The following is a 26,621-nucleotide window of genomic DNA, read 5'->3' as shown; positions in this document are numbered from 1 at the left end:
TTGCTTTCGGTTTATCGCTATCGCTTCGTATTATTGTACATATATCCCTGAATTTTACCATTTGATTCGCTATATTTGTATCATACTCATTGAAGACTCATAATCTCATTTCTGAATAATAAAACTCCTTAACATTCGCGGACATCTGTGGCCTATGTTATTTCATGAAGCTTGAAACAACATTTTTTTTATTACCAAACAAGCGTCGTCAGCACCTTTAGAGGCAAATTAACGCGCGTTTGCCGTTTGGATACCTGCTGCACCGGCACCTGCTGACTCAGTCCTGCCCTTGTCCCTGCTGCAGCTGACTCTGACTCTGTACCATGCGTATCGACGAGCTGCGCGACTGCGACGGCGCCGTGTTTGTCTCGTACCCTTCGCCATCCGTGCGGTCCGCGTCCGTCTGCGGCTTCTGGTAGGTATCCTGCTCCTGCTCGAGATCCTCCTCTGTGAACTCTCCCAGTACGGGTTCCGTGTCCAGGAAGGTATCCTATTGAAAAAAAAAGACTGTCAATGTCAATAAAAACACGCACATAGAGAAAGAAGTAAAAAAAAGAAAAGGAAAAAAAAAGAGATAAAACACGCACCATCACCAAAAACAAATTCTTCTTATCATGGAAACTCCACTCACAGCGGTCCTAACAGAAATCACACCACGCATGTCGTCAACACAAGCAACTCAGCAAGAAAGAGACGTCAATCTTACAGATGTTCTCCGGGGGCCACTACAATGCCAAAGAATTGAGCGTCTGCGGATGGGGCGAGAATGGATGCAGGACAATGGGCTAGCTATGGAACGTTTGGTATCAGTTACGCATGCCAGGAAAGCGAGACGCATCAGGCTCCGATTTCGGGTGTATGCGGATGCGCAGGACTTCAGGGCATACGCAAACAGCAGAGCGGCGATGACGGGTTCCACACATCGGGCACTGATAGAAACAAACAGCGCCAGATTCAGCGTAGCCTCCTGGAACTGCAACGGAGGACTCGCGGCATCAATCCATACGCCAATGTATAGGGATCTCGTACTATCTAATGATGTTACCTTCTTCCAGGAAACACACATGGCGCCAGGGCAAGAGGATATTCTGGATCTACCTCGCGGTTTTCATCCAGTGGCACGATCGCGACCATGGCGGCACCCCCTGGGCGGCGTCACTGTAATTATACGGGACACTGTAAAATATAGAATATGCGACGAGATCATGCACCCAGATATACTGGTCCTTGAGCTCCCATCCCTAATCCTAATCTGCTCGTATCTTGTGCCAGAGAACTCCAGATGGGAATCTTGGACGCATGTGGACCCTAAGACATGGCTGGGGGAGGCTATCGAATATTTGTGTCTTGCGATCCAAGGCATACATGATTATAGGCGACCTGAACGCGCGTATAGGCCTGCAACAAGCAGCGGGATCGCACTTAGTACGAGTGTCTCCAGATAATACCTGCATTGCTAGAGGGAATCGCCTACTGGAAATCATGGGGCAGAATTCTCTGCATGTCGTGAATGGGACACCAATCGACCGAACGCCGTTCCCACAGTGGACCTCCAGTCAGGCCAACGGAGGCCGCTCTGTCATTGACTACATCATCGTCTCGGAAGACGCGCTCCTGTCGTTGGAAGCCATGGAGATAACATGGGTTGGAGGAAGAGTGGATGACCATGCAGGGATACATGTGGAGATGAGATCTTCTCTCACTCTTGGGCTGATCGTCTCAATAACGCCGCTCACGCGTTCATAAACCGCGAACACGATCGCCTGCCCGGGTGCCACGCGCAGCACGCGGGGGTGATGCCCTTGTAGAATGACCGCACGCCCTCCATCTTCCACATATCTGCCGCGATCGCGAATATGCGCTGGAAGGAGGATTGGCCTGGAGTTGCTTTGGCTTTTTGTAGACCTGATATAATTGATTTGAGTAAGAGAGGCTAAGAAAGTGTAGTTAAAAAGGGACGTACGAGTTTTGATAGTGTCTATTGGTGCATTTGAGAACGGACCCATAGCTCCAGAGATAAGACCAATCATCATGTGTTGGTAGGATGGTAGCTCGACCAAGTCTGGCTGGTACTTATGCGCGAGCTTCTTGATTTCTTGGTACGCGGTGAAGTTGGCACCTAAGGTGGACACACAAGCCTTAAGAAAGGCGTTCTTCGGCTATTCACGAATGAAGACGTACCCTGATTCGTAGCTTGTCTCAGTGGCGTCAAAGAGACACCACGATACAATGTCGAGATTCCTTCCTCACGAATGATGGTGTACACAGCATGACCAGCATTACGGTACCGAGGCGCTTCAAGAGGATCGGCCAATGAATGTTGTTGAGCTTGCAGAGGAATCTTCACCACTTCCATGGGCGTCACGATGGCAACAGCTTCCGTCACTCCAGCCCCAAGACCGGCTATACGCAAGTAATTAAAAGATGACATCAGCTCAACACCTTCGCGGCAAGAGAAAAGAATTACATACCAATGAAGATATTCCCAATACTCGTCTTCCCTGTTTGCTTATCGGCAAGCCGACGATGGTACATCTCCTCTCAACTTTTTAATAACCCTTGCAGTATGTTTTTCTCTGTCTATTATTTGGCAATACAATTAACACACGATAGACTTCGACGATGCCAGCGGGAACATCTGTGTCTATATCCTCCCCAAGTGGGATGATCAATCTTGACAAGGTACGGGGAATTCAGGCTCCAAGAAATGCTGAGGAAACGACACGACCCAGACATCGAGGAATGGTATGCCATTGACTACGAAAGTCTTGCAAATTACCCGCCTTAACTCAAGCATAGGTTTGGACGTCTTCGGCTGAAGGGCCCATGGGCTCATCCTATGCAGCGAGGTTGCACTGGTGGAACGCGCGCACCTGGTCAAGGGCATGCACCGACGACAGTGTGCAGAACTCCACGGTTGTGGAAGACCACAAAGTCATCTTCGCGCCAGTCGTGTGGATACACCAGCTGCTCCAAAATTCAGCTTCGAACAAAAAAGCGCAGACAATATGCGAACTTACAGAAGGAGCGATCGCAGGTCATTGCTACGACTCCTGGAACAGGTGCAGATCAAGTGTCTGCGACGAATACTGGGTTTGGGTCCGAGGTCGATAACGGCAGTTCTTTATTCTGAAACAGGAGTACTTCCCATTAAATATAGGCGGTTAATCCTAGTACTACGTTACGACATCCCTCCCCGGAGAGCGATAGTTAGGATGGTTGAGAGACCTAGTCCGGGCACTGGATCTACTTCCCTGCCCGGCGCAAGTAACAGCAAGAGAACTGTGGGAATCGGAGGGCACTGCGAAGGTGATCAACGCATCTACGCCCGCTCCTCCCGATCCGATCCCGATCCTCCCGCTCCAGCATCCGCAACCGCAACAGCATCCGCATCAGTGTCCGTATACACACTAATCACATTCTCTGCCTACACATATACACATTTCTTAATCAGATAAAATCAAACTCCCACAACGAAAGAGAAGTGACGTACCATCTTCATCTTCATCCCCACCTTCCCCTTCATCCGTCGAATTCGAATGCGAAACGGGAAACACCAGAAACAGAGCTCAAAGCAGGCGATGGCGCTCTCTCCCCTGCACCTCCTTGTTCGGAACCCTCACCCGAACCCTCAACGACCCAACTACGACTCACAGACCCGTTGTCCGATACAAACGACGACGATATCTCCTGCGTGTCGTGCGAGATGGAAATAGACTCTGACTCTGTCCCTGAAAGCGAAAGGTACGGCGAGTGCAAAGAAACAGGCGAACGGGTACAACGACGCGGAATGCAACGACGCGGCGCGCGGCACGAACACGGGTGCGGGCGGCGAGAGTGTGAACGGTGCGGGCGCTGGTGTGGGTGATGGTGAGCAGGTGCGTGAAGCGTTTGATGAGGCTGGGGCTGAGCCTGAGCCTGTTGTGGAGGCGTTTGACGAGGCTGGGGCGGAGGTGGAGTGGAAGGGTACGGTGCAAGTGGGTACACACTCCTCTTATTCGCCGGTGCTTGTGCTGGTGTATTCCCATTCCCAATCCCCAACACCTGCTGCTCCCTATTCCCTTTACCCACCCGCGACCGTGCCTGCAACTCCCGCTTCACCGCATCCACATCCATCGCGCGCAGCACCTGCTCCGAGAGCGTCGGGAGCAGCGCGAGGAGGATGTTGCGATGTCTTCGTGTGTTTGGGTGAATTGAGTGCGGAGGCTTGTAGGTTGTAGTAAGTTAAATAAGTGTAGGGGAAGGGAGGGAAAAGAGGAAAAGGGGTGTTAGTTGTGTTTAGAAAATTAGAGATAAGAATGGGAATAGAATAGGATAAAAAAGAATGGGATACAATAAAAGCAAAGAAAATAAAAGTAAAAGCAAAAGCCCATCCGACGGTTCTTCTATCCATCCTGCTATCCGTCCTGAACCATCTATCCACCCGTATCAATCAACCCGTACATGCATGCATCGGCCAAAACGATCTATGCGAAGATGAAGACGAAGGCGAAGGATACACCCTCGAACAAACAACAACATGAACAAGAACCAGAACCGTGCTCGTTCAAAGTACCTCTGCAAGATGGATGGAATAGAGAACCTCCGAAACTGGAATCTGTCCATTCCACCGAAATCTATCCAAATAAACCCACAAAAAAAACAATCCAAAAAACATACTCTCTAAAAACCACACTCCAAAAACAAAAAACCCCAAAAACCAGAAAAGAAAGAAAGAAAGAAATAAAAAAATAAAATAAAAAAACACTCACACATCCCTCGCCTGTTCCTCGGCGTCCATCTTCTGCCTCACCTCATCAAGCCGCACGCGCATGAACCCGCGCGCGTCCTATAGGCCGCCGATGATGGTGGTCGTTTTGAGTGCATTATTCAACTTTGCCAGATGTTGCTGACGTTGCGAGCTAACATTCTCCACCTCCATTTCATCCTCTTCGATAATACCGCCGGCCACACGACCATGAGCGTCCTCGCCTTCCGGGTGATCAATAGTCCTCTTTCTCTCTGTCTGTCGAGATGACCCCATCCCTATCAAGCGCGTCAGTGGACAACGCAGTCGACGCTAGATTCGTCATGGACGGCGCGGCAGACCACCCATTCACATCCCCTCCAATACTCCCACTAACACTCCAACTAAGCGTCATCGCACCAAACGAGCCAAACGGATCCGGGCCCTACTTGGCAGGAGCCATCACAAGCGGTGTATTCCCCCCTTTCTTCCCGATCCCAATGCCCATACTCATCCCCATCCCCTTGCCACCCCCAGGCGACGCCAGCCGCGAAAGCGTGTTCAAAAACGTCGACTTTCGTTTCTTCTCCTTCCCCTTCTTCTGCTGCGCGAGGGGCAGACCGGCGGGGTCGATGGGCAGCGATGGGATTTTGAGGCCCGGGTGCGTACTGCGCAGTTTCACGTCGAGTTCGATGAGCTCCGCGGCGGTGCGTATGAGCGTGAGGTTGTGTGTGGGTGCTGGTGTGTGCAGTGTCGTGTTTGTTATCACAGGTGATGGTGGTCGGTGCATGGGAGTAGGTGCGCGGCGGCCGTGGTGGTGGTGGTAGAGATAGAAAGATCGGCGCGGGTGGTGGTGGTGGTGGTGGTGGTGGTGGTGGTGGTGGTGGTGGTGGTGGTGGTGGTGGTGAGAGTCGACGAGCGGGGGTTGGATTCGACGATGTCGGCAGCGTGGATAGCGACGCGGACGATGCAGCGGATGAAGACGACGACGATGACGTCGGTGTGGGCGGGACGAAGTGAATGGTTAAAGTAGACGCAGACATCATACAGTGGGGAAAACCAAAAGCGCCACGATGAGATGATGAGATGATGGGAGTGTACAGGTTCGTGTCTAGTGCTTTCATTTCGTCTTGATTTCGTGTTTGGGTTTGGGTTTATAAGTCGGAATTCGAGTTTGTCTGGTGGGTGTTGTGTAAGATATGCTATGCTATGGTGTGATATGTGGTGTGTAACAGTGTAAGATGTTCAGAGCGTACTGCAAGTCGGTGTGAGGTAAGATGAGCTGAGGCGCTAGTGTCAGCGTCGGTGTAGGCGTAGGGTGTAACCGTAGAACACAAACTGGGTTGGCAAACCAAAAGCCAATGTGAAGGTCGATAGTCGATAAACGGTGTTGGTGTAGGTGTAAGTGGGCAGTGGGTATACCACGCCATTCTCCCCGCTTCAGATCGAAAGGCAAAGTCAAACAAAGAGTCAACAGTAGAATCGAAAACCCGCAAAAAGGGGTTGGTGGTGGTGGTAGCACCCCACTGCACAACTTTGCCTGGTCTTCCTCGTCGTCTTCGTCGTCTTTTTCTTCTTCGAAATGAGGCCGTCGGAGAGGATGTGGACGTCGATGTCTACGCCCGTTTCCATGCCCATGTCCCTCATTGTCGACTTCATCGTCTTCATGGAAATCGTCCTCATCATCCTCTGTATCGTCCGATTCGCTGGGACTTACTAACCCAGGCTCGTCCCCGTCCTGCGCCACTGTAACATGTTGGTTGAATTTTTTCTTCCTCGCTTGCTCTAATTCAAATTGTACATCCTCCTGGTCCGTTTCTCCCTGGTTTTCATCGCGTACCGTATGATGTGGGTTGAAGCTTTTGGCATTCATCTTTTTCTTCCTATCCCTAAGAGCGGCTATTTGGGCGTCTGCTCGCCATCTGTTGGGGTCCACGGCGATGTTTGTGTCCAGATTCTGACGCATTGCCTCCATACGTAGAGCCTCGATCTGACGCTCATTGAAAGCGGCGCGTTCCCTCCACGCTCAAGGTTCAGGCTGGCAGGGTCGAGCGGCGCAAAATGGCGGACGAGCCTGGGTTGATGTTGCAGTTGTGGTTGCGGTGGAGGCGCGTGAACGGGGGGCAGATCGGGGAGCTCTTCCTCTTCGAATACGCCCAGGCGAGCATTCTGCGACATCCATTCACGGAGGAGGAAGACGGCAACAAAGATGAGTACAATGAGCGATGCGATGATCAGGCCGGTGAATATGTCTGCCGAGGGCGCTAACCATGCCGGATGTGAAGAAACCTTGGAGAAAAAATGCTGTTGGATGGCGGCCCAGGGGCTTCGTAGCGAATTCTATCGATAGAGGAAGCTATCAGAAGTGGATATTAGATTGAGATCCCGGATGAGTACGTACGCGGATTCTCCCATGGAAAAGACGTCCACACTGTTATGCATGGCAATATTCCTAGCCAGATTGTAGCAACAGCTATAATACGAACAACAGGGAGAAAAATAATTGTTGTAAAAGCCGCCGAATTACCCGTCTAACGTCACTGTCCGCAGTCCCTAAGCCTAAGTCGTAAGTAAGAGGGAAAGGATACAAAAAATACCCTCGAAAAATCTCGCATGCCCGAGGCATGGTGTTCATGGTATCATCTGGAATACAACTTCCAGATCGCAGTTTGATGTAAGCCAATTGGACAGGAATGCTGCTTAAGCCGTCCGTTCGAGTAGTATTTGGCCAGATCACTGAGGAGACCATACGCCAACCTCACTAGAGAATCAGAGCGTTCCTCGTCGAAGGCAGCGGTGAACAAGCTCCAACTTAAGTAGTCGAGCACGCCAAAGATGTCGCTGAGCGTCCTAGTGAACTGCGTCGTGATGGGCACGACTTTTGCCTGGCGAGGTGACGCACATGGACGACAATGCTCTCGTCTTTTCTGTGCCGCTCCGCCGCGAAACGGAGGTGAAACAGTTGTAGAAGTAGCCTAAGTGAAGTGGCAGCCAACCAGAGATGTCAGTAGGAATCGTTAGTGTTCGGGATAGGAGATGGGCTATACTATGTAAGTTACTACAGAAAATTAGGTAGACAGAACGAAACATACCTGTGTAGAACAAGAGGAAGGAAATGGTGAAACGAACGACTTGAGTGAGAATCGTGTGCGTCTAATCGCATGGTTAGCAAACGGCGGGTACACTGGAGTTGCGACTTACCAGACATGCTTCGAAACTTTTGCGATGTCTTGTTCGCTGACCTGTATCTGCGCTGAATGACTGACCCAATATACAACACTGTGCAGAAAATTGTGTTACTTACGGCGAGCGTAGAGATCTCATACGTGCTTAACATCTGTGTTGGCACTTCGATTACACCTCACGCACAATATCATTCGGTCCCCATTTCGCTCCCTGTAGTAGTATTTGTATTATTTACATGGTACACTACGCTAGACTGCCTACATGGATAGCAGCGCTACTCGGTCTATATGTGCTACTTCACCCGCTAGATGAGCATGGTTGGAACAGAAGAAGAAGAAAGCGTGAGAATATGGCCAGCACGCCAACAAGTACCGCAGAAGTTCGATGCCGCTCATGCCGTCGCCAAATTGGTGATGCGCGTGATTGGTGGCACGGCATCAGCGGCATCAAACTTCTGTCCTGTATCATGGCGATTTTGTGACGGTGTGACGCCTTTCCACCTCTCTCTCAACACTCACTCCTATGAAGCACGTCGTACGTAGAGATGGTTCGCATACGAGCTTACTGTAGTAGTAGCACTTTAGTGTAGACTCTAATACCATAAACTTAGCTAGCTGCGTACTCTAGTAATACAATTTTAGTTCAAGTGACATAGACCCGGCTTGGAAGGGCAGAGGAAATAGTCGGGTGAGCGACACAGAACGAGGAGGAACTACAATTCATTTGGATAGTGAATTACGCAGAAACATAGGTGCGAATAGTATTTGTATTTACTATCAGGCACAAAACACAAGCCAAAAACACATTCTACAGCACACCCGCCGCCTCTTCGCCTGCCAGACCCGTATTCGAGCGTCACAAACATAGGTGAGGAATCATCTTTGCTATCAGTGCAGGAAACATATTCTACAGCACATGTGCCGCCTCATTGCTTTACAGACCTCACTTATTCAACGACGCACCCACCTACATTCAAGAATTGAACGTTGAATGCTGCCATAACTTTATGTTTTGTACGACGCTGCCTACTGTAAGCACCCGATCTGCGAGGTACCCTCTTTGCAGGTTGCCGTTTTAATTTGGATTTCACGATATCGGGACTTGTGTAGGATGTGCACATGGCTTCCGTCGACTCTCCTGCTAATGCAACTATATGCAAGTCTATTCTCATCTGACACGAGTAACGTAAATATCTCATTTACCCCCCCCCCGTTGCTCTATTGAACCCCACAATTGGGATGACAGCCAGCGCTTTCACATGTTATTTACAACATCCTGATTTAATCAGGGGCTGCTAGAATTTTCGCTCATTCCGCACCTCGACTCGAGCCATATTTTTGAGAAGTAAGTTCAACCTTACACGCGTGTAGGCAACGCTCGTGTCCTTTCTGCCTCCGTACTAGTCTCTTGTTTGGTAAAGACCAATTTTTCCATTGCTCCTCTTGCGTGTTATCATTCTGTCCTCGTTTCATAGGGACTACATCTAGTATGTAGACTACATGTTCGACGCCGCTCATGCCGTCGCTTGATTGGTGATTGCGCCAGCATCACATGTCGCCCAATTATCTTATCTTATCGCTGTCAGAATAGACAAAACAGCAAGAGATCCCTTAAGACTGCCGGCGCAGCGCGATGGCAGGCGCAGAGCGAGACCTGTACTCGGATAATCCAAGGTGGCTTTACAATACGGATTGGTTTAACGGGCAGCCTATGATCAGATCAGAGTGGTGAAAGTGTCAAAATGAGTGAAGGCGTTAACAGCCGTGATTCATACGAGTTCTGAGAACACACCCCCGAGATTGTGTGGTTCAGCAAAGAAACAAAAAGATGATTGAGATATCTGGATATGAAGAGCTGTTTGAATTGCACCAATGCTAACGGAAGGCCACAACATATGTGCTTGTGGGACTCGATGAGAGCCATGAGCAATTCACATAAGATAAACACAGTCCGGCTCGATATGGTGCAATCCAATTAAAACAGCACCTGCAAAGGGGGTACCTCCTAGACAGAATGCTTATCGTAAGAAGCATCGCAGAAAAAAATATGGCAGCGTTCTGTGAGTGTGGCGTCGTTTATTAAGTGACGTCTGTCAGGCGACGAGGCGGCGCATATAGAATATGTTTTCCATACTAGTGATAGCAAGATGATTCTCACCTATGTTTCTGTGTAATTATGTGACCTCGAATGAAGGACTGGTGGGAGAAGAGGCGGCGCGTATGCTAGAACATGTTTTTGGTTTATCTTCTCTGTACTGATAGCAAAAGATGATTCTCACCTATGCTTTTGCATAATTCACCAGCACATGAATTGTCATGTTCACCGGTCTTTGAATTAAAGTTATTATGGTGTTAAAATCTACGTTAAAGTATCCCTACCGCTAAGCTAAATATTTGAATCGAATTTACATTCGACCCGCCGCATTGGAGAGTGGGGGTTGTCAGAGAGGAAGAAAGGCGTCACACCGTCACAAAATCGCCCTGATACAGCACAGAAGTTCGATGCCGCTCAAGCCGTCGCAACATTGGTGATGTGCGTGATTGGTGGCACGGCATGAGCGGCATCGAACTTCTGCGGTACATGTTGGAGAGCTGGACATATTCCCACGGTTTTCCCTTCTTTCCTGCGCACCATCCTGGCCACGACGTTCGGCGGGGCTGGTGAACCTGAACCTGTCGAAGCAGCACGTTGAGATTGAGTAGCGTAGCAATTTATGTACATGGACTAGCGTAGTGTGCAATGTATATAGTACTAGATCAGAGGAAATATTCTGCTACGAGATGAGGACGGTGACGCGTCAGAGGCATGGGGATCATATAGACTCTACCACCCGGTGCGATGTCTAGCGTACGCCCTGGTTTTGTAGGAGGTATGATGCTGCACATTTGGTCAGTTATCCACACAGATCCACCTTTAGTGAACAGAACATCTCTTGGTTGGTGAGTCGCAACTCCAGTCTACCCTTCAATAGCAAAGCACACTGACTGCTTGCGGACCGTCCCGACCGTCCCAAGGAAAATTACAGACTGCTTGCTGAGCGTCCCTGGAAAAACTACACTCACTTATTTCTTACCGAAGGTGCTCGTTGCACCGTCTGCTTCGTCTTGCTTCACTTAGGTATATTCGGTACACTCTACATGCAATTTCTTACAACTATAAACTTAGATTGAGTGCGTCGCAGCAAAGGAGGCCACAGGGCAGCTCTTAGCACCCACAAGACAGCTCACCTCCTTCCTTATGTTTTTACTCCAAGGTAAGCGTTCATCTCATAGCCGTTTATTAGCTGAAATTTATCGTTTCCGTAACAGTACTGCCTAATCCCTACTGTCTATTCTGCATCATTGACTCCTGCGATGTTGGCAAGGGCAGCTCGAACCCGAGCGCTTTCCCTCCTCCCCTCGACACGACGATGTGCCTCCGCCCTATATTTCAGCTTCAACTTCAACACGCTATGAACTGGCCAACATTTATCGTAATCCCTGAGAACCGGCCAACGCCTAGTTGCCTACCACGTGTGTCAGCCTTGCTTTTGAGTAGTAAAACAAACTGGTAATTACCTCTTGACATATTGCTTCAATTTTTTCCTTTTTCTGAGATCTGTAGCTTTTACTCATATCCAGCGACCTCCTTGCTTCTCGGGTGATGTATCCCTACGGACAAAATCAAGGCATCAGTCAAGTATGGTGAGCCACTATTGATTTACATACCACCATATCTCCTATATCTTCCTCAGACCAGTGGAAGTCGTCCCTCAGGACTGTCTGGATATTAAACCCACCACTTCCCCGACGGCCAGGTTCTCCCTTTGGCTTCTTATACATTTCGCCTCCTGGGACCGGCGAAGTCACGCGAGGATGAGAAGGCCCCGCCACTTGGAGGATCATAGCGGGATCAATGGGTTGCCCAGGATCGACCTGCACATGAGTTGCTGGTGTTGCAATTGAAGGCCCGATTGGAGGGACAGGTACGGTGTCCTGGCCTGAAGGTCCCTCTGCCTGTATGAGCTCTTCAGGCCCTGGAGCTGCGACGGATGATGGCTGTGGCGCGGCTCCACGCGGAATGGCGTGTCGCTGTAGCAGCTCTGGAGTCCATTGGATACGAGGGGTAATCTTAGGTAGAGGTTCTTGACTGGGTAAGAGGAATTCGATCCGGGGAGTGATGAGGGGGAGATGACGAATGTATTCGTGTGAAGGATGCGAGGATGACATGGTATATGTCGAGGAAAGATTGTGCGTTTTTCTTTTCATTCACTATTTGTAGTTTCGTATTCGTCGCTCAATCATCCCCTTTGTTTATTCTATGTAACGTCTCGCTCTTCCGCAGACACTCATCCTCAGTGTGCACGTCAAATCTCAGTGCACGTCAAATACGCACCAATTGTTTCGCAAAGTCGCTCTGCTAGTGTCAAAGATTGTTTGATCGATATCTTCTCACCGTAGGGGTAACCATTGATCGCTACCTATCATTCTTTCATCAATATCTATTTCAGGGAGGGCTCAAGAAAGCATCATTTGTCTCTACAATGAGTGAAAACCCCAATGACAATATTATCAGACATTGAGCCTTAGTTATACAAAATGAGCCTTAGTTCCAATATGAATACGGTTTGGCGAAAACGTGACAAAAAGGCGACACGACTCAAAGGGAGATGTTATCTTTGACGAGTTATCTGTGACTCGTCAATGGCCAGTGCCAAGGGTGTCACAATGACTTCCGGCGGCGCTGGCGGTAAAGTACTTAAAGAGCAGGAGTTATCACCAGTCGTAAACGATTCAAACCATCAGCACCCGCCATGGCAAGTGTAAGCTTTGCATCCTGTAGTTGTCGCCCGCTGACATGTTCGATAGGAGAATTTCGCAATATTCAGAACATATAAGTTGCCATCCATTCTGCCTATCAACACTTTATTGTTCTCAGAGGACGCTAGACTCTTAATATCTGGCGGTGAGTCTTTTCCTATCGTCAGTGTTAGGTAATCTTTAATAAGAACAATATCATACTTAGGAGATGACGAGACGGTATATGTCTTGGACACAAAAACGGGGGAATGCATTCAAACTCTTGAGGATGACAACTGGGGACAAATCACCACAGTTGTCTGGGGACAACAGGAGTTACCCAACAGAGAAAACGGCGTTGTGTTATGCATTGGCACGGGGAGAGGGTGTTTGGCGTTGGTTGCGCTAGACTATGATGCCACCGAAGTACTTCTCTTTCTCGTTTCAACTTCCTGTGTCCTTACATTCTGTATATCATTCCTTAGCCATTCCCAGTAGGCGCGAACACATCTCCTGTATTTGCGTTCAATGACTCTGTCGAGAAAATGGCTTTCGACAAGCTCAACAATCGATTAGCCGTCACAAGTCACTCCGGTGAGATCAAGGTTTTTGCAGTAAACAACAGTAAGTACTCTTGTCAATCGCCCTAGCACTCAAACCACACGAATATGGTACTCCTAGCTTCCTTGAGGTTATTGTGGGCCGATAATATTGGCAAAGTGATCACCAGCGGCCTATTCTTTTTTGGGGGGTCGAATCAAAGCCTCTTGACCATCGGGTTGGAGACATCGGAAATGTGCGTTGATGTTTCTGTTTCCTTGCAATATATTCACGAATTTCTACCACAGGAAGTGCCTCGATGCTTCAAAGAGAGGTCCGCCATTATGGACGAAACATTTGATTGGTGGGATGTACGTGCTACTTTATGGAAACCCTCCATTATTTTGATAAATTTTTGAATATTTGACAGTGGAAGCGCGTCTCTGTCCAGCGATGAAACGTTGCTTCTTGTAGACAACCTTGCTACCGGTAACTTCGACGTCTATCAGATCGCCGACAACTCCCCTCTTCGTTCCCTGCCAATAGGCTCGACCCGTCGATTTTCCAAGCAATGCGCCTTCTTTGAAGGTTCGAAAATAGCAGTTTGCGGCAGTGACACCAATAAAGTTTTCATTGTGGATGTCGCAAACAACTATGTTGTTCAGACACTGACAACATGTCGAGGTTCGACTTTTCGCTTACCCCCGCATTTCAGTTTATTAATTTGTGGACTTAGGTACTTACATGACACAAACGGTCTGTGTTACTCCATCGTCATCGCGCAACGTCTTTGTCGCCGCCGCATGTCGTGGCTATGTATATATCTGGGAAAAATCAACTCCTCAAGTCCAGGTAAATGTTCGCGCAGATGACCCTCCCCCTTCGAGGTACCGTCGCGTTGGATCCGCTATTTTGCCTTACCTGGGATTTGCTGTCGCTGGTACTGTCGGCCATTGGTTACCACACGCCTGGAAGGTGAGCAGCTTACAATCCTTTTGGCATTTGACAAACTAATGATATTCAAGTTGGGCCAAGACATAATCATGAAGACTGCTGATTATCTCATCCAGAATGGCGCAGATAGGACGATGGAACTTCCAAGAGAAGCTGTTGACAAAATCTTCGAGATGGCGGCAGCGGCCTCGAGGGCTTTGGATATGTCGTCGGCACTGGTGTCGTCGAGGACTCTCGACATGGCTGCTATTGCTACAACAACATACACGGCTGCTACTGCGACTGCTACGATGACATCCCCTTCTGCTACCTCTCTTTTTGACATGGCAGCAGCAGCGGCTGGCCATTAGAATCTGCATCTGCGTATCCTTCTAATTTGAAACGTGCCCTAGATTTCTTTTGTACATTTATGATATCGGATAATGACATTTTGCTGAGTAACCTGACTACATGCATCGAAGCTATGATCTACACAGTTTTCCATTATGTTCTCAGTGGTCAAAGAATTTGCCTATCTACAGGTCGGAGTCGGGATAAAGATACACATACAGCGACGTCTCTATCTTCCCATGGGATGATACATTTGGCAAAGTGTCCTTCTACAGCTGAAAAAGGAAGGACTTTGAGGATATCTTGGACGTCGGTTCCCCATAGTTTGGCACGAAAATGAACCCACGGGATATAAGGATCGTATTTGACCCCCGCTTCTTGGTATCGATTAACCACAAACCATATATCATCCCTAAGTACTTTTTTAGGAAACTTGAGGACATTCTTGATACGGTAGGGCACATTTGACGCATTGAGGACCCCGCTATTGCCTTCATGTACGTCCCAAGATGTATAAGATATCCGACCAACGCGATAACGGTTTGTATACATTGCCCGCGCGGGCACGGTTGTCACACCATACCGTAAAAATGCCCGAGTAATGTCCATCTTTAACACCACCGCACGTCGATCATCGTATGGGATGGCTTCTTCTTGAAGATCTTCTTCGCTTTCCTCGTCGTCTGTCTCAGTGTCATCGTCGGCCTCAGCATTTGCGACATCGATTGTCTCTGCTTCTCCTGCGAGTATGTACCGTCCTTGGGGCATCACCAACTTGCGAAAGATCGGCCAACAGTCCCGAATAGCTTGTGGACATCCTGGTCTTTGAAAAATTGCCATAAGTTTGGACCTTCTGTGCCAGGAAGTCGCAATTGTTTCCTCGTACTTGCCTACTATAGATCAGTAACCATGAAAGAGCAGGCAACAGGTAAAGCAAATTACCTTGCTTGTAATTTGTGGGAATTCTTTGCAGCATCCCAATCATACGTTCGAAGGGAAACGTCCACCAACCATGAACAGGCCCATATTCGATGATAAACTCCCTCATATGCATAGCCATATGATGATTAGGAACACACTGGTAGCTTGGAAACAGCCTTGAAAGCTCGGAACGGTATTGTACCATCAAATTCAGGTATTCATTGGCCATAGCTGGTGATGCGACCCGGGAAGTGATGACAGATATGGCCTCAAAAAGAAGCATCGTGAGGCGCAAAAGTTCTCGACGTGTTTGGGCAGGTTTCGAATGGTCAATTCCCGACCATATTCGGATGAGGGTAACTGGGATGTAAAGTGCTGCCGCAATGCGCCATTGGTCTGATTTGAGTTTTCCACTCTTTGCGGACATCGACCAGGGTAACGACGAGACCCATGACGGTTTTACCATAGCTGCAATGTCTCGTCGGATGGATTTCATGTCTTCTGCTGTAAGTATCTTTCCCTGCTTGCCATCCACTTCTGAAGTAGCCTGGCTTGACTGTGACTGGCCGAAATTTTTAGTTGTTAGAAGAATTGAAAAATTTAACAACGTACGGATCTTTCTTTACGCTATTCACCGCGTATTAAACTATCAGATTGATGTTGAGGTAACGACGATGCAGACGTACCCATTGAACAAGCATTTGGGCCAGATCTTCTTTCTTGACTCGCATCATACCATTTAACGTGTCCCGGCCACGATTGGTGATGGTAGAGGGTATACACCCCAGATGTTTACCAACAAAAACAAGGGCTTCTGCTGCGGTCTTCTTTGCCAACTCGTTTGCTACGTCGGCATCTTCGATTGGAAGAGGCTCTGCCAACCATTTTCTGATGATGCGTATTCCTTTTTGACCAGACTCTGAGGTTGGCAAAGGATTACTTTCATTGCCCTCAATGTTTTGTAATATAACGCTATCGCTCGATATAGGTGTTTGTTGTTTCTTCTTCTGCTTGGGTAAATCAGAACCGTCACCGAGAATGTGCTGAAAATGCTCTTTGATGAGTCCAAGAAAAAGGTTATGCATCGGGTCTACAACAAGGCTCATGGTTGGCCGATAATAGGGCAATCGATGAAATTCTGACGTGCGCAATCCGGATTTGTCGAAAAGGCTTGCAGCGGCCTTTTCGGAGGGGGCTGCCTGGTATTTCCAGGCACCATCTCGACATTCGTCATCGGTGCGCCATGTCCATTTTTCATAATCGAAGTTGTTGAATGTATGCACAGTTTTACTACACCAGCACATCGAACAGAAATATTCCTGATTGTATGAAGAAAATCCACCAGCCTTCCGTGCTGCAGGAAGATCGGCGATGATTGCAAGAAGAGCACAAAGAATAATGCGCCCCATAGCGTAAAGAGCGGTGCGCGTAAAAAAAACACCCACCCAAAACAGCAGGAAAGTGTCAACAATAGGGCGGAAGTATGGGTTTGCTGCTTCTAGACTGGGTTCATTGGGACCCGGAATAATACCCGCGAGAAAGATGTTTTCAGGTTTATATCGAGTAGTTATGGGAAGGTTGAGGCATGTTAATGCGATAACTCCAATTGAAATCTTCTTTCCAGCCGTAAGATTACGCAAAGGATTAAAGAAATCAAAGCCGAGTGAAAATAGATAACGTCCAGTAGTTTCATTTCCGGATACACCGAAAAATTTCTTATCGCATCCCTTGAAGTTACGGATGCTGGAAGACTGAAAAATATCGTCCATGCGCCCATTTTCTTGAACAGGTTCGAACGTTTTCTTCCAAGCACCGTCCATTGCTTCCTCGTATCCTCGACGCGATAACATGCCACCAAGCCAGTCCTGGAAATCGAATGATAGGAAGGGTTTGATGGGTACATTAATGGTCTTATTGCTGTATCTCTTTGGCCGGACAAGAAGTTCCCCACAACGATTACCGAACTTCCGGGCATTGCATCGTTCGCGATAGGTAGAAATATCGTCCTCTAGGGTTGGCTTGTAGATTTCATTGCACTTTGGACAAGCGGCATACACGATGAACTTCGAATCAATGTCAAAACGCTTGATTGCCGCTCGAACGTCTAGAGGAAACGAACGAAGAACTTGCTCGAGCCAACGAGGAAGGATTTTGTCGACAAAGATAGCCTCTCCCGTTCTTTGAGCGATATATTCGCACATGGAAAAGACAAAATAGCATCCACGTCGAGGAAACCTCAATATAGCGTAGCAAGAAACAACCATAAGGTTGATCATCTGCATCGCGTCAATTATCCATGGGGGTAGCCAAGGCATACTGTATGCATAGGGAAGGAAGGGAAGGAAGTGGTGCCCTAGGGTCGATAGTTGATAAATAGTTCATCGAATACAAAGTGAAAAATAAACATGCTCGCTCACTTGAATCGTATAAATTAGGTACGCTATCCTGAATAGAAACTCGCTGGCGAGATCTCTTCGTTTGCCTCTCCTTCCATGTTGCCTCTACACGGTCTACATCTTCATTAAGTCGCTCGATATTTTGGTGTGCATCATGTCGCAAAGATTTGATCGAGGCTTCCTTGCGCAAAGGACCGGATTTCGTAAAGTCTAAATCTCTCGATGCGTTGGAATTAAGAGCTCGTACTTCATGGCAAAGTTGAATTGCCTTATCAATTTCCCCATTGCTGAAATATTTCTCTCCTGAGATGTCAATGGTGTTGATTTGTTGGGCACGAAGTCTGGTATTGTCTAGAATATCTGCAATCAGAGCCACGATTTTTTTCTTCTGTTCGTGCTTGTACTGCACTTCCTTTTCCTTGATCGTCTCGGTGTCCGGGTCCTGAACAGATAAAAGTTGCATTGCTTTCTCCAAGGTGGTTTCGACCTTCTCCATGGCCCTTTGCTGCTCAAGGATCGCCCGTGATTCAAGATTCCTCTTCATCTGACCCACGCTTTCCTCGTGTTGGTGCTTTTTATATGTAGATGGCGACAATTGAACACCTGGCTGTCCTGTGACAGGATCGCGTTTCGCGCCGCACCCATGCACAGTGCACAGGCAAAACTTGGCTTTCCAAACCGGCATAGGTCTGTCGAATCAACCAGAATATCGATATCGATGTGGTAACGGTTAAGCAATGATAAGAGAAATTTTACCACATGAGAAATTATTATGCGATCACGCAGCTGCAGCTGCAGCGGAGGCAATGACCCGGAGGAACTCGATAAGGTGATGTCGCCGAAACGCCGAGGCATAACAAAGGGACTGAGCGATGAAAGACTAGCGTTTTCTTTTAAAGCGCTTGTTCAGGAACTTTCTTCATTACCCTCACCTTCCAAACACCCAGCACAACTGAGTCTAGTCGTCCAACTAAACTATGTCTCAACCTTCCAGGAGTCGTAGTAACAGCAAATCATCCGTAACAGGGGCTACCCCAATATATACCGCGATGCTTTCCCGCGAACACTATATAAAGGCTGTTAGCGCGAGATCAAGAAAGAACGCAGGGGTAAGTTGTCTAAGGATTGATTGAGGCGCATTTTTCAATGATACATTACCTTCTGTTAGAAGTCTGCTTCGAGGCAACGCCGGTCTCCTGAAGCAGGGGACGCTAGCATGGTGGCAGGGCCATCGAGATTCCAGGAAGTTGATGATGACGACATGGACCAATCCTTTGAATCCAATTCAACTGCGTTAGTCACCAACACCTTGACGTCCAACAAAACCCAGGCTGCGGTGCGCTTGAGTATAATGATTTATGTATTTCAATCTGACAGTACATACTTTCACCAGGGGAGTATTCAAAGGGCCTACACGGCCCCAATGGTCTCGTCCTTTGCCGAGAACCGTGAGGTTTCCACCGAAGGTCCATCGACAGAGATTGCGAATGTGTCGGTGGATGCTGGGAGAGACAATCTTATGACCAGACGTCCTCCTATACAGGTGGCCAACGTGAATGCTATATTAGCCATACTCCCAGGCCGGAATGAATTGTTTCCCGCCGTTCAACATAACCGATCTATTGCCAATGGATCGTATGCAGCATCCACCAATGTCCAGAATGATCGAGGCATAACCAATCAACAAAGCGGAGTGGATGCTGGGATAGACCAAGTGATCATTAGTCAAGTACGCCACGATCATACGCCGTCGACTTTAGCACTAATCAACTACTTTCGATGAACAGGATGAATATGACAGGCTGAAGTCCACTTCAAATGCTGCAAGGTTGAGAAGTGATGATATAATAGCGACCGTAAGAATAATGAAATGATTCATAAGGAGGCGACTTACATCTGCATCCATTTTCCAGGTTAGAGAAGTTCAAGCCGACAGGGAGCGCATTGCCGCCCTTGAGCGAGGTCTAACCGAGCAGGGAGAGACGTTTAAATGGGTTAGTTTGGTTTCTTCCCTCACATAACCTTATGACGTTTATCCGAGACCGTCACACTTTTTAAACAATTATATTATAGGAAATTGACAAAGCGAGCAAGATGTATACTGAGCTCTTGAAGGAGAAGGTGGCCCAGGAAAACCTGTACCTTGAAACGAAGAGGGTAAATTTACAATATGACCGATATCGATAATGTTAATGACAAATTTAAATAGGAAAATGACAGGTTGAAGGAGCTGGAAGAGACAGTACTTGGATTCGCAAAATGCACAATTTGCTATGAATTTATGGAGCAAATTTGCGTGTAAGCCTTTTCGAGAACTGTGTTTACAGATCAAAGTGACCTCAGAACATTATCACAGCTTTGCTTGTGGTCATGTTTGCTGCAACGATTGCAGGACAAAGCTCGAGTTATTTGACACACTGAGGTGCTGCTTTGTATGCCGCACATTTGTTCCAGATGAACAACCCCTCTCGCGTTACCATCCCCTCAGCCAGATTCTGTCCAATGTAAAGGATAAGGCTAATGCAGAGGGTGTTTAGAGTAATCCTACTCCCTCTGCACGCTGCAGCTTCTGTTCGAGGTGATCATATAAGTATATAGCAAATGAAGAATGTCATGTTTCATACCAGAATTTATATTATCTTCACAAGACGAGGTGATGGTCGAGAAATACCAAAAACAGGTCACAGTATCTTTTTCTTGTACTGGTCTTTTAACTGAGTCATAACATTGGAGTTGAGGTCTCTGTCTTTCTTGGACTCGGGAACTGAACACAGGAAATCCGTGCTGAGTATAAATCGCTCGCCAGTTAAAACGTCTACACGATCTTTAGATCGGGTGACTACAGCGACCAAGACAGTTGGATTATCCGAGGTGCCTTCATGATGAATGCGACGAACGAATTTCCCGCAATGTTCCCCCTTGATAACCACTAGAGGCCCATTGTCATGTATTCGATTTGCATACTTCGGAGTGACCCAAGCGGGGTCCACCATAGTCCATGAACTGTACTTTTTGCACCTGAGTACGAGGTTGTTTGCATCCCAAACCGTTGAGGCGACTAATGTTTTATTGCTGAACTGTCCGCCGTTGACTACCACATTCAGGCTGATGTCCACCAGTTTGGGGTTTAAGAGAACATGTTCGCACACAGAAGAGGAAGTCGTATGACAGTTTGTTTCAGATGAGGAGGAAACAGATGTAGAGACGTCTGATAACGCAAGACTTGTTGGCGAATGAGCAGTTGGGTCAGGTGTCCTTGAGGAGGGGTCCCAAGCTGGAGTGATAGATTGCGGTGTACCGATGGGTGTCCTTGAGGAAGGATCCCAGGCTGGAGTTGCAGTGGGTTCTGAGTACATCGGTGTGCCGCTCGCTGACGCAATCGTTTGCGGTACGCCAGGGAGAACGCGGACGTGCTTCATGGAAGACTTAGGTATAGGACGGAAAAATTTTGGCCCAGGATCAAGGAAAAGAACGAGCTCATTGAACGTCCTTGCGTACAAGTTAGACAGAGGGTACATGCAATGACAACACACTTACGAAAGTTCGACGACATCGTCATAGTCCACAACGATTGTTTGGAACGGTGCAAAGGGATTAAAACGGGTGAGTTGAATAACGAGCTGCAGTCCGGCGTTGTCTGTATGATGAAGGACGTCTTTGATTCGTCCAGTCTCACCCTTGCGTGGGTGAAGATGCTTCTGTATAATGACCTCTAAACCAGTCCATGGGTGTCTTAAAAACTTGGTGTGGACTGGGTCTGACTCCGACAATAATGTCACATCGACAAGAGGTAGGGGCTCAGTAAATGAAGTGTCCAAGAGATTGACGTGTACCGCAAAATGCTGTTGAAAGGTATAGCCACGTTAAGAGAAAAACCGGTGAATATGTCAAGCTGCAAATTTACTCACTTCCACAATCTCAACCTTGTTATCATCTCCTACCCCAGAATTAAACTGGTTAGATGCTGCTGTTGTACTGACCACAGCGCCCTGGTTGTACGACTCCTGAGCTGCTGTTGGTTTTCCTACTCCTGTGACACACGAACTCCCTCCCGGCATCGACATTTCTTCTTCATCTAACGTTGCTGCTGATTCATCCAAAGTTAGAGCGATATCCGAATGCACCATTATACCCCCTGGCATCATTTGCGCTTCTACCGCCGTCCCCAGATCTGTCTCCGCCGAACCTTTTCTCAGATCATCGTTCCCTGTCGGCACGGGATATTGTTCTTTTCCGTTGGTGGGCGTCGAAGATGTTTCAGCATTTGTTTCCACAATGGAAATGCGACCATGCACCGAACTTTTCGTTATTAGTGCATGGTCTCCATGGATTCCAACGACCCAACCTCTGTGATCGAAATAGGGGCCGCTCACAACTCGAACGAATTGCCCGATTTTTGGTGACTTGAGAATGTCTAGCCATGTTCCCCTAACACTGTAGCGGATTTCACGTTCACCTTCGATTGTTGATTGTTCTGCTTCAACGTCGTATGTGTCCAGCTTTTTCAGCACTGCAGGTTCCCACTTTGCAGACCGATTCGCAACGTCGGGTGTACGAAAAAGAACCTCCTCTTCCAGTCCTAAGCACCATTCCCGAGGACGTGGCATACGCGCTCGCATTATGTCGGGATGATTGGTGCTCCTAAACATGGAGAAGTGGGAATACGGAATATCCATGACGGAATTTGCGATGGAGGTATAGTCGAAATCCTTTTCCAACAGTCCATGGTCAAACTTGAGAAGTCCAAGCGTGTATGATCCATCCGCATTGCGAATAATGGGAGTAGAAATGAGTTTGCGGGCTTCTTCAGGGTCGAAAAGTTTTGCTGGGGGTACTAGTACCGATGACTTTCTCTTTTGTGACTTTGCAGATTGCGAATTTAGCCGAGGAATGAGAAGAACCTGAGCGCCCCAGGAAAAAGTCGCTGAAATCAGTCCAACGTCTCCTTTGTATATGCCTTTCTTAACCAAAACCCAGGTCCCAACCTCAAAATCCTTCTTGACATCCCTCATCGTAAGAAGTTCGTGCTGATGGTTCCGATCCACTATTTCGCGCTTGACTCCAAGGTGGTTACGAAGGATTCCGGGCGTGGACAAGAGCAGATTCACGAGGGCTGGATCCATGATACCTTCAACGTAGATACTTCCGCGTATAGAGCCGCGAGTAAATGCGGAACGAATATGGTGGATCTCCCTTGCGGTCTGGAGAAGGGATAGGACAGCTGCATCCTCAGAGCCGATCTGCAAAAGTTGATAGAAAAATAATCAAGGGATAGGTATTCAGACTTACCCGACATCCAACCCTCCAGAGAGGATAGTCATTCTCAAGCGGAAGACGCGCAATCTTCTCCTGGAGCATGGTTATCCTATCTTCCTCCTCCAAACGTATAATCGGACGTGGTTGACGAGGGCCCTTTGCTTGAGCCTCCAGGCGAGCCAGTAGTTGGTTAAATGAATCCTCCTCGCTGTCATCTTCTGGCCTATGGAACGCCATAGAGCCTATGTGATCTTCCCCGTCCACTTCCGCTCCGTCGTTAATGAAGGCATCTGTAAAGACAGTCAAATCAAGTCTATCGCAACATTCTGAACAGCTCGCCTTCAAGGTCCCGTTCTGCAGACGTAAGCTGCTCATCGTCAGAAAGCTCTCCATCATCAGCTACCTGTGCCTCCGTGTCCAGAAATTGGCGGACGTTCCTCATAACCTAGGGAGAAAAAATCATGAGTATCAAGATGCTTTGAACAGAAATCAAGCAAGCCTACCCGCTTCATCCTTTGGACTGTGTCGTTCGATGGAAATGAACAAATTTAATTAGATGATCAGTTACCACTCTGACTTAGGAATCGGAATCTATATGACGTTGGTGTGCTCAGTAAGTTTTTTTCATCTTCATTACGATGGTGATCTCATTTTCATTTTCCAACTATCCAAATCTATCACTGAACTACGTGTAATAGTACATATTCTCGTTCCGGTTCAACGCCAATGCAGAATCCGTGGCGTATCTTACCTGGAATGACAGCCCCTGAGCAACGAGGAGACAAAACGGTATGGTGGAGAGAAGAAGAAAAAGAGCGTGGGAATGGGTGGGGGGCTGTAGAAATGGCGCAGAAGTTCGATGCCGCAAATGCCGAAACATATCACGTGTTAATGTTCCTCGGGCATCCCGGGTGTGGATGAGGGTTCAAAACATTGAGAGCTGAGCGTCGTGCTGAAACTTATCAATGCGGAAGCGCTCATGTGAACACTTAAGCTCGTATCCTGTTAAAAATGCATGGTGAAACCTATTGTAGGGAACCTAGACGATGGAGCGACACGAAGTAGTCGGCTCGTCCTGAATGAAAAATTCATAGAAAATGGACATAATAAATTATTGACATGACCGTTGAGACAACTCATCCAGAATAAAATTTAGGGGCAGAACCAAGGGGCACACCGTTAGTTCCATCAAAAACCAAGGCACAAGTTATGTATGGCGTACCCAGGTCTATGCTACCGCGAAACTAAGTATTTCGTTGCTTGCATATTCAAAAGTACGTACTACAGTTTACAAACAGTGGGAAATCAGCTACTCTACAAGAGTCTCAGGTGTTTGTATTTCCGAAGGAAAATAAGCACATTCAAATAATCTTGTAGTGAGCGGCGACCTTAGCATTTTGTGAGCCCAATAATTCGAGTATCAACGGTAGATATATTTGCGTGGAAAACGGTAAAAACAGACGAGGCCGTACTTCCAAGGACCCGCAGAAATAAGTTAAGGAGAACATCCTGGTTCATTGATCCAATCATGTAGATAGGGTCACCATGACACTGTAATAGAAGAAGCGCGGTTGTAAAAATACAGGGCCAAGTCCTCAATAACGAATATGTGAAACATACAAATTAGGCACCTCGTCGTCGAAGTCGACAGATTTGCGGGCCACGTTGCGGTGTCTACCACAACCTTTGCGATAATAAACATGGATAAGCTCGTACAGTTAGTGAGCAATGCAGAGCGGTGATGAAGCTCTACACATAATATGTCACTGAACATCTCGTGTTCGGGAGAGTAAATTCGGCTTACAGTACGTGTAAAACAATACCTCACGGCGATTCGAGTTCGAGGGTGAAGTGGGCGCTGGGCAATGGCCGTGTTAGATTGTTGAACGAGATTTTAAACCACCCACTGGCAGGACAAAATGGGGTTGGAAAGTCACCGAAGATTATTATATCAAGTAGAGCTTGGGTTAATAAATTTAGTATATCAATTGCAGATATTGATGAAGCGACATACTTCATAGATTGAAGAGAATTATTAGACGGGAACATCTCGCGTGTTCGAGAGAGTAAATTTGGCTTACAGTACGTGTAAAACAATTGAGACTGGTGCCGCTCGAATACCTGATAGAAAAAAGACGGAGCCAATCTATAGTTGCATAAGCAGGAGACTCGACGGGAGCCATGTGCAAATCCTGTATATTCCAAGTCCCGATATCGTGAAATCCAAATTAAAACGGCAACCTGCAAAGAGGGTACCTCGCAGACCGGGTGCTTACAGTAGGCAGCGTCGTACAAAACATAAAGTTATGGCAGCATTCAACGTTCAATTCTTGAATGTAGGTGGGTGCGTCGTTGAATAAGTGAGGTCTGTAAAGCAATGAGGCGGCACATGTGCTGTAGAATATGTTTCCTGCACTGATAGCAAAGATGATTCCTCACCTATGTTTGTGACGCTCGAATACGGGTCTGGCAGGCGAAGAGGCGGCGGGTGTGCTGTAGAAGGTGTTCTTGGCTTGTGTTTCCTGCCTGATAGTAATAAAAATACGATTCGCACCTATGTTTCTGCGTAATTCACTATCCAAATGAATTGTAGTTCCTCCTCGTTCTGTGTCGCTCACCCGACTATTTCCTCTGCCCTTCCAAGCCGGGTCTATGTCACTTGAACTAAAATTGTATTACTAGAGTACGCAGCTAGCTAAGTTTATGGTATTAGAGTCTACACTAAAGTGCTACTACTACAGTAAGCTCGTATGCGAACCATCTCTACGTACGACGTGCTTCATAGGAGTGAGTGTTGAGAGAGAGGTGGAAAGGCGTCACACCGTCACAAAATCGCCATGATACAGGACAGAAGTTTGATGCCGCTGATGCCGTGCCACCAATCACGCGCATCACCAATTTGGCGACGGCATGAGCGGCATCGAACTTCTGCGGTACTTGTTGGCGTGCTGGCCATATTCTCACGCTTTCTTCTTCTTCTGTTCCAACCATGCTCATCTAGCGGGTGAAGTAGCACATATAGACCGAGTAGCGCTGCTATCCATGTAGGCAGTCTAGCGTAGTGTACCATGTAAATAATACAAATACTACTACAGGGAGCGAAATGGGGACCGAATGATATTGTGCGTGAGGTGTAATCGAAGTGCCAACACAGATGTTAAGCACGTATGAGATCTCTACGCTCGCCGTAAGTAACACAATTTTCTGCACAGTGTTGTATATTGGGTCAGTCATTCAGCGCAGATACAGGTCAGCGAACAAGACATCGCAAAAGTTTCAAAGCATGTCTGGTAAGTCGCAACTCCAGTGTACCCGCCGTTTGCTAACCATGCGATTAGACGCACACGATTCTCACTCAAGTCGTTCGTTTCACCATTTCCTTCCTCTTGTTCTACACAGGTATGTTTCGTTCTGTCTACCTAATTTTCTGTAGTAACTTACATAGTATAGCCCATCTCCTATCCCGAACACCAACGATCCGCACTATGCGCTATTAAGCAAACAAGATCCCGGACTTGTCATCGTTCGGATACC

The 26,621-nt window shown here is 47.6% G+C and overlaps 7 protein-coding genes across 7 annotated transcripts; 1 reads left to right on the top strand and 6 right to left on the bottom strand.

Moving 5' to 3' along the window:
- Nucleotides 1-277: 277 nt before the first annotated feature.
- On the bottom strand, nucleotides 278-590 carry JR316_0011939 (uncharacterized protein; the record flags this gene model as incomplete). Its single annotated transcript, XM_047897580.1, has 2 exons — nucleotides 278-490; nucleotides 588-590. The coding sequence occupies 2 exons, from the start codon at nucleotides 588-590 to the stop codon at nucleotides 278-280; spliced, it is 216 nt and encodes a 71-aa protein (XP_047743989.1).
- A 1,142-nt stretch (nucleotides 591-1,732) lies between these two features.
- Nucleotides 1,733-2,535, bottom strand: JR316_0011938 (Succinate/fumarate mitochondrial transporter; the record flags this gene model as incomplete). Its single annotated transcript, XM_047897579.1, has 4 exons — nucleotides 1,733-1,905; nucleotides 1,964-2,119; nucleotides 2,182-2,403; nucleotides 2,472-2,535. The coding sequence occupies 4 exons, from the start codon at nucleotides 2,533-2,535 to the stop codon at nucleotides 1,733-1,735; spliced, it is 615 nt and encodes a 204-aa protein (XP_047743988.1).
- Nucleotides 2,536-3,522: 987 nt separating this feature from the next.
- Nucleotides 3,523-4,813, bottom strand: JR316_0011937 (uncharacterized protein; the record flags this gene model as incomplete). The annotated part of the gene is made up of 2 exons (XM_047897578.1): nucleotides 3,523-4,174; nucleotides 4,752-4,813. 2 exons carry the CDS (start codon nucleotides 4,811-4,813, stop codon nucleotides 3,523-3,525), a joined length of 714 nt encoding a protein of 237 aa, XP_047743987.1.
- A 358-nt stretch (nucleotides 4,814-5,171) lies between these two features.
- Nucleotides 5,172-5,769, bottom strand: JR316_0011936 (uncharacterized protein; the record flags this gene model as incomplete). The annotated part of the gene is made up of 2 exons (XM_047897577.1): nucleotides 5,172-5,464; nucleotides 5,496-5,769. The coding sequence occupies 2 exons, from the start codon at nucleotides 5,767-5,769 to the stop codon at nucleotides 5,172-5,174; spliced, it is 567 nt and encodes a 188-aa protein (XP_047743986.1).
- Nucleotides 5,770-11,240: 5,471 nt separating this feature from the next.
- Nucleotides 11,241-12,120, bottom strand: JR316_0011935 (uncharacterized protein; the record flags this gene model as incomplete). The annotated part of the gene is made up of 3 exons (XM_047897576.1): nucleotides 11,241-11,417; nucleotides 11,470-11,562; nucleotides 11,620-12,120. 3 exons carry the CDS (start codon nucleotides 12,118-12,120, stop codon nucleotides 11,241-11,243), a joined length of 771 nt encoding a protein of 256 aa, XP_047743985.1.
- Nucleotides 12,121-12,594: 474 nt separating this feature from the next.
- On the top strand, nucleotides 12,595-14,534 carry JR316_0011934 (uncharacterized protein; the record flags this gene model as incomplete). Its single annotated transcript, XM_047897575.1, has 9 exons — nucleotides 12,595-12,711; nucleotides 12,760-12,856; nucleotides 12,917-13,116; nucleotides 13,176-13,326; nucleotides 13,372-13,486; nucleotides 13,539-13,601; nucleotides 13,661-13,914; nucleotides 13,967-14,205; nucleotides 14,256-14,534. The coding sequence occupies 9 exons, from the start codon at nucleotides 12,595-12,597 to the stop codon at nucleotides 14,532-14,534; spliced, it is 1,515 nt and encodes a 504-aa protein (XP_047743984.1).
- Nucleotides 14,535-20,512: 5,978 nt separating this feature from the next.
- On the bottom strand, nucleotides 20,513-23,462 carry JR316_0011933 (Transcription elongation factor SPT5; the record flags this gene model as incomplete). Its single annotated transcript, XM_047897574.1, has 4 exons — nucleotides 20,513-21,320; nucleotides 21,369-21,673; nucleotides 21,740-23,071; nucleotides 23,121-23,462. The coding sequence occupies 4 exons, from the start codon at nucleotides 23,460-23,462 to the stop codon at nucleotides 20,513-20,515; spliced, it is 2,787 nt and encodes a 928-aa protein (XP_047743983.1).
- Nucleotides 23,463-26,621: the final 3,159 nt, after the last annotated feature.

The sequence above is a fragment of the Psilocybe cubensis genome, chromosome 11 (genome assembly GCF_017499595.1).
Source record: "Psilocybe cubensis strain MGC-MH-2018 chromosome 11, whole genome shotgun sequence".
Classification (NCBI taxonomy): Eukaryota; Fungi; Basidiomycota; class Agaricomycetes; order Agaricales; family Agrocybaceae; genus Psilocybe; species Psilocybe cubensis.
Note: the sequence above shows the minus strand (reverse complement) of the source record. Positions and strands in the feature narration are given on the sequence as shown.